Source organism: Vitis vinifera, chromosome 11 (assembly GCF_030704535.1).
Source record: "Vitis vinifera cultivar Pinot Noir 40024 chromosome 11, ASM3070453v1".
NCBI lineage: Eukaryota > Viridiplantae > Streptophyta > Magnoliopsida > Vitales > Vitaceae > Vitis > Vitis vinifera.
In genome coordinates, this window is record NC_081815.1 from 2,419,779 (window position 1) to 2,426,849 (window position 7,071).

The 7,071-nt window shown below is 33.6% G+C and overlaps 1 protein-coding gene across 1 annotated transcript; it reads left to right on the forward strand.

Moving 5' to 3' along the window:
- Positions 1-3,445: 3,445 nt before the first annotated feature.
- Positions 3,446-6,595, forward strand: LOC104880639 (probable pectinesterase 53). Its single transcript, XM_010657953.3, has 5 exons — positions 3,446-3,875; positions 4,249-4,438; positions 4,515-4,721; positions 5,490-5,725; positions 6,330-6,595. The coding sequence occupies exons 1-5, from the start codon at positions 3,517-3,519 to the stop codon at positions 6,475-6,477; spliced, it is 1,140 nt and encodes a 379-aa protein (XP_010656255.1). The 5' UTR covers positions 3,446-3,516; the 3' UTR covers positions 6,478-6,595.
- Positions 6,596-7,071: the final 476 nt, after the last annotated feature.

Here is a 7,071-nt window from a genome sequence, read left to right on the forward strand (position 1 = left end):
GATGACCAGGTATTAGTAAAGTTGGTAAAAAATCCAGGATATCACAGTCCATATCAGCAAAGGGTTGTGGCCTGGCTTGGATCGACATCCTGTCACTAACAATATTGTTAAGTATGAGGCCTGTATCTTGGGATTAGAGTGTGATTGTGAGTGTTGAACCAACTCATCTTTTATGGGTTCAATGGATAGCATAGGCTTGGTGTGTCACTGTGTCAGGTCAATCCTTTTCAGCCATTGTGATGGATATTCATTCCCTCGGCCATATCTCCACGGGATGGAGAAGCCAAAGTGGATGTGAATTCTTCACACCCACCTTCCTTAATCCTTGTTTGGACAAGTTTAATACTAAGTTGAAATAAAAAATAAAAGGGAAAATTATGTTTGACTTAGTTGGACCCAAAAATTAAGATTTGGTCCATATAGTTCACCGTTTAAGTCCAAAATCTAGAGAAAGTGTGAAAATTAAGAAAAATATATAAATTTTTTATCTTGATTATGAAAAAAAAATATAGAAAAATATTAATTTAAATTTTATTAATTTTATAAACCTCAATAAAATTTAATTTAATTTAATTTAATGATTTGGAAAAAAATACACCATTTAAAAAAATAAAAAATAAAATAAAATATTATTATTATTATTTAAAAATCAAACATCTTGAAATATATATATATATTTAAAATTATGTATATAAAAAATAACTAAAAATATGTCAAATTTATTTTTAAAATGTTTTTTTTAAAAAATAATTTTCTAAAAATAATAATTTTTTAGAATAAAAAAAATTAAGATAAAAAAATTTATCAAACATTGTGGTAAATAATACTTAAAACAGTTTTAAAAAATATATTGATCTCTTTATATATAATATCATTTCTATTAATTATGTAAATTTTATTGGTCAAATCTTAATTTTTACATCCAATTGAGTTCAAAATATAATTTTCTCAAAATAAAATTCTTAACCATATTTATTGAAGTTTTCATGAACACATTATTATTCTATTTTAAATTTTAAAACCATCAAAAAGTATCCTAAATATTTTTTAAAAACATAATTTCCAAATCGCAACTCAATTCCAAGAGCATTAGGGAAAGATCACGGGATGATCCGTTTGTGATTTGGTTTCTCAAAATTGAAAATGATGCAGCCATAGCCATAGGAACGTGCAAATTAGGTTGGTTAGGTATCACTTTCCGATGGTTTAGGCCTTCAGGGTGGGTGGCAAGTCTTGTCTTATTTTTATTTTTATTCTTTTAAATATTGGAGTATGCTTTTTGAAATATCTGGGCTTGTTTTCCCATCGTTCCTTTTTTATTTTCTATTTTGAAAAACATAAAATACGATATTATAGTTATTTGTATTATTCTCATTTGTTTTTCTAATTCTGTTTAACAAATAATTATACAATGATTAAAACTAAAATATTGGATAAAAAAATTATTTTTAAAACAAATTTAAAACATTAAAAATATTTTAAATTTCAAAACAGATTTTTGTTTTACAAAATCTTAAAGAATAATTTTTAAAAATAGTTTTTCGAAATTAATTTTTTAAAGAAAAAAAACAATTATCAAATAACAACTTAATATCTTGTGTAATTTTTTAAGAAATTAAAAAAAATAATGAAAAAAAAATATTAGAAAATAGTTGTCCCTTTCATAAATGTGATGAAATAGGTATTTGAACAGGATCAATGATCAAGCTGATGATGAGGGCGTTCACGAGAATGTTGAGCCATGGTCTTAAAAAACAATTATTGGTGGGTTGTCTTTTCATCCAAGGAGCTTACCATGCTTGGTTCATCTTGGCTTTCAATTTGTAATGGATAAAAAGTGTTTTTATTTTATCTTTAAATTATATTTCTAAGAAATATTTTAAAAAATAGGTTTTTTAAAACATAAAATTGTTTTTAAAAGTTTTTAACACTGTTTTATTGTTGTTTTTTGAAAATAATTTTTAAAAATAAAATAAAATAGAGAATAATTTTTAAAAAATAAGTATAAGTTATTTTCACTGAGTTTTAAAAAATTAAAGAAAAATATAAATTTGTTTGACTATGTTTTCTGAAATTTGTTTTTAAAAACCGTTTTTAAGTTTAAAAAAATAGTTTTTAAAAACAAGTTTTAGAAAATATAATCAAATGAGCTTTATATGTCTCGAAAAATTTGATCATATCCTTGTATAATATATTTTAACACTATACTTATTACCTTATTATAAGATGATTGGATGTTTAAAATTTTTTGATTTTACCAAAAAGAAAATCAAATTTTATTATATTTAATCATCATTTGTCATGTCGTTAAAAATAAAATAATATTGTCGGTGGATAACAAAAAAACAAAAATGAAGGTAAAAATAAATTAACAACGTCGATGGATAACAAAAATGAAAATGAAAATAAATTAACAACTTCGATTGATAATAAAAATGAAGGTAAAAATAAATTAACTTATATAAAAACATAGACTTAACTTATATTTTTAAATTTTTTTAAATTTGATATAATTAATTTGTAAAAATCATTATATTTTTTAAGAATATCATAAGAAATCCTAAAAAAATTATGATGAGCCCGAAGAAAATCCACATGAAAGATTCAGTCAGAACAGCACATCACCCAACCTTTCCCTCCAAGGTCCCCTAAACAAATCCACCCCAAAACAAAAAACACTTGAAAATAAAAAATAAAATAAAGATTCACACTATTGAAAGCAAAAACAAAAGCTTTGGTAATATAAGGAAGAGTGAAGACAGACAATCGTACCCTGTAAATATTTCTTTTCAATCTTCTATGACCCTGCAACGTTAAACTTATGTGGCAACTTGCCTGAGTGTGCCTAGGCAATTTTTCCTAGTTCAGAGAGTAGGTCATATCAATATGCCATCGTCCCTGACAAAAACAACTTCATTGTACTGAATCTACTGATAACCAATTACAAAAACATTGAAGTGTTTTCCAGGAATAATTGAAAGATTTTTAAAAACCAGGTTCCTGAGTCCATTGTTTTCAAGGGTCGTGATTGAAGGGCAGATACATCATACATACATAGAGGTAGAGTTTTGAATTAGTTAGACAGGTAGATAAGAATGATACTAATTAGAGAAGAGAAGCAGTGGGATTCGCCATGAAGAATATATTCACATTTCAGACACAAACAGGGAGAGAGAGGCTCACGGGCACCACCAATGCCAAACAGGAACAAGAGCTAAAGTGTAAAAGTCATTCAAACATGGATTTTATAAGCCAAAATGTGCAACCATTGTAATCTGTCCTGTGGCCTACATTGTTTGCCTGTGATCTCTCTCTCTCTCTCTCTCTCCTTTTCTACATTGATGTCAGTAGAAGCACCCGTGACCTCTTGCTCCCCCATTGCTTTCCACATCACAAGACTCCCTTCACTTATATGTCGTATATATATATATATATATATAAATCATTATAGAAGCCCACTTCAAACTCTGCACAACTGCATTCCTTCTATGCACTTTCTCCTTTCTTTCTCTCACCATGTCAAAGTTTCAATGCGTTTCCTGTGTTGCTATTCTTCTTTTTCTTCTCAATTCAACCCCAACACACTGCCACACCAAAGGAATAAGACCCAAGAACTCCGCCGGGAAGAGGCTGTCGACCAATATGACACAGACCCAATTCGCAGAACAGCAATTCATGAAGTGGGTAAGGTTTGTTGGGAGCCTCAGGCACTCTATGTTTAAGGCAGCCAAGAATAAGCTCTTCCCCTCTTACGCAATCACTGTGAATAAGAATTCCGCGGCCGGAGACTTTAGGTCTATTCAGGATGCTATTGATTCTCTGCCTTCCATCAATCTAGTGAGAGTTGTTATCAAGGTCCATGCGGGAGTTTACACGTGAGTATTGGGCCATGCGTTGTATGATTTTGCTGTGAATTTTGTTGATTTTCATGTGATGTGCTGTATTGTTGTTTGTGTTTTGCTGAAGCATGGATTCAATAGTTTGTCTACATTCAAGTTTTGTTATTCCTAGTTCAGGGTGAAGGAGCAAAGCATTCATTTTTTTGTTTGTTATAATGTCCTTTTCTTTCTTATAAAACTGCTCTAGGAACTGGTCTTGGGACACAGAAAAATAACATGTAGTGGATTGAATTGTCTTTTATTCCATCTTTTTCTCTTGTTTAATGATGCTTATTGAATTTTTAATATTTTTTTTTAATTTCATTATTAGCATGTGAAATGGGTCTGTTCTAAATTGGAAAATTTGCAGGGAGAAGGTTAATATCCCCGCATTCAAATCCTTCATAACCATAGAAGGAGCAGGAGCAGATAAAACAGTTGTTCAATGGGGAGATACTGCTCGGACAATTGGGGAAAAAGGACAGCCTATTGGCACCTTCAATTCTGCAACTTTTGCTGTGAATTCCCTTTATTTCATTGCCAAGAACATCACATTCAAGGTAACATACATAGACTATAGACCCCTCTCTCTCTCCCTCTGGTCTTTCTCTCATTGTGCAAGCAAATATGTTGCAGAACACTACACCAGTTCCAGCTCCGGGAGCTGTAGGAAAGCAAGCGGTGGCATTTAGAATATCAGGAGACACAGCAGCTTTCTTGGGGTGTAAATTCTTGGGAGCTCAGGACACACTATATGACCATCTGGGTAGGCATTATTACAAAGATTGCTACATTGAAGGCTCTGTGGATTTCATCTTTGGAAACGCCCTCTCCCTATTTGAGGTTAGCTTCTCAATTATCAAGAACACTAAAAAGTATCCTACTCTTGCTAGCCCTGCATTCTAGGTAGATCAAGCATGAGAGAAAGATCTCCTTGAATGTGAGCTATAAGGCTAAAAGAGTGATAGAAGCTGAAAAGCAACTGGGACCTAAAGAAACTATTCTTTTTGAACTGAATCCACACCCTCTGCCTCCTCCTCATTTTATAAACCCAAATTAGCATTGATGCCTAAAATGATTGAGTCCCAGTTGGTGGAAGTGACCAAGAAAAATGATTGATTATTTTATTATTTGTCTTAGAACAGATATGAGTGGAGGACCTCGTTTTTGTGTAGCATTACTTGAGTTAATGCTATGTTCCAAAGCCTTTTATTTTCTAACAGAATAGACTTCTTGACTTTTGAGGGCCAAGGAGCTTCTTTTTGCCTTCTTGGCATATATAGGAAGCAGCACATAGAGAACCCTAGTATGTGCATGACACTTAGAAGTTTTGGAAGACGATAATCTTTGAATTGATTTATTACTAGGTCCCGTAATGTGTACCATGTTGGGGCATGATGTGATATGACCACTGTACTTGAAAACAACGATGGGTGAAGCAGAGGAATTGCCAAAATGTTATCTTGAACCCAGACTTCAGACTTCCAGTCATAGTTAAAGCTAGGAGAAAAAACACATTTTATAGCAGTGTAAAAACAATAGAACAGAACAGGGAGATATGAGATGATTTTGTATAATTTGTATGTTCCTTTGATATGGGTTGATTTGCAGGGATGTCACGTGCATGCCATAGCACAAAATACAGGGGCCCTTACAGCACAAGGCCGGAGTAGTCTCCTAGAAGACACGGGATTCTCATTTGTGAACTGTAAGGTCACGGGCTCAGGAGCTCTGTTCCTTGGGAGGGCATGGGGTCCCTTCTCCAGGGTGGTCTTTGCCTACACTTATATGGACGATATTATCATTCCCAAAGGCTGGTATAACTGGGGTGACCCCAGCCGGGAAATGTAAGTTCTCTCTCTCTCTCTCTCTCTCTCTCGCTCTCTCTCATTTCTTATTTTATCATGTTGGAACCTTTTGTGCCATACCGACCTATTGGTAATGGGACGGTGCCAGTGTGCCACTACCTTTCTTTCGTTCCTACAAACCCTCTTTAGATGGGCATAGGTGTTTGTCATTTTGCCCTTTGGAAGCTCAAGAGCACTGATATACTTCCTAGCTTGCTAAGCTTTATTTAACTGACACAAATACCCACCAAACCCAACTTGATTTAGTCACTCGTCGCTATATACATGGAGGACATTTTTGGCATCTGACAACAAAAATGTGGGTGGAAACCTAACCCATACATGTATGTTCCATTCTTCTTTTATACTGCAATCTACGTGTAATGCACCTCAAAGAGAATTGTTTTAAAAAGGCCCTCCCACCTACCATATGTTGGTTGTGTTGGCATACTTAAGTTAATCCAAGTTGGCATAAGCATAGAGCCTACAATATTACTCACCTAATTCAAACTTTGTTTGCGTATGCTGTCATTATAGTTGGCCATTGCGACAAGCACATGAGGCCTTGTATTCATTCTGTTGTTGCTTTTGGGGGTGGGTGCAGGACTGTGTTTTATGGGCAATACAAATGCACAGGGCCAGGAGCAGCCTTTGCAGGAAGAGTGTCATGGTCAAGAGAGCTCACTGATCAGGAAGCCAAGCCTTTTATTTCACTTAGCTACATTGATGGGTCTGAATGGATCAAAATGTAATGATTCCATTCCCCACTTACTATTATTATTTTTTTCCCATTAATCTTTGTAAAAGGCATGAAAAATGGTGATGTTGCTTGGTATATAATCATGATAAATCCTTCTATGCTTTCCTCAAGTCTCTGAATTCATCTGTCTTGATGGGCATGGTTATAACTTACTGGTTATCCTCAAGTCTCCAAGTTATCTGTCTTGATGGGCATGTTTATAACTTATTGGTTATCCTCCACTCAATTGGCAAGTCTTTGCCTGAACTTGAAGGACCATTTTCATCCACATGAATTTTTAAACTGAAGGAAAGATGTGAAATTCTCTTCTCACTGCCTGAGATAACTTGCTTGGGGTAGGGAAAGAACCTAAATCTCTTGGCTGTTGCATTTTTTGGGTAGCCTTGAATACGCATTATGAGTAAGATGGGGTGGAGTGTGATGACAATTAGGTGGTGAATGCTAGTTAATGGAGATATAAAACAAAATGTAGTATATACTATATGGTAATCACTTAAGGGAAATGTCTAGCATGGGAGGGACAGTGCAATGTGAAATGTGGACAAATTTTGAAACTTTACATACATGGGCTGCTCCCTACGCCTAA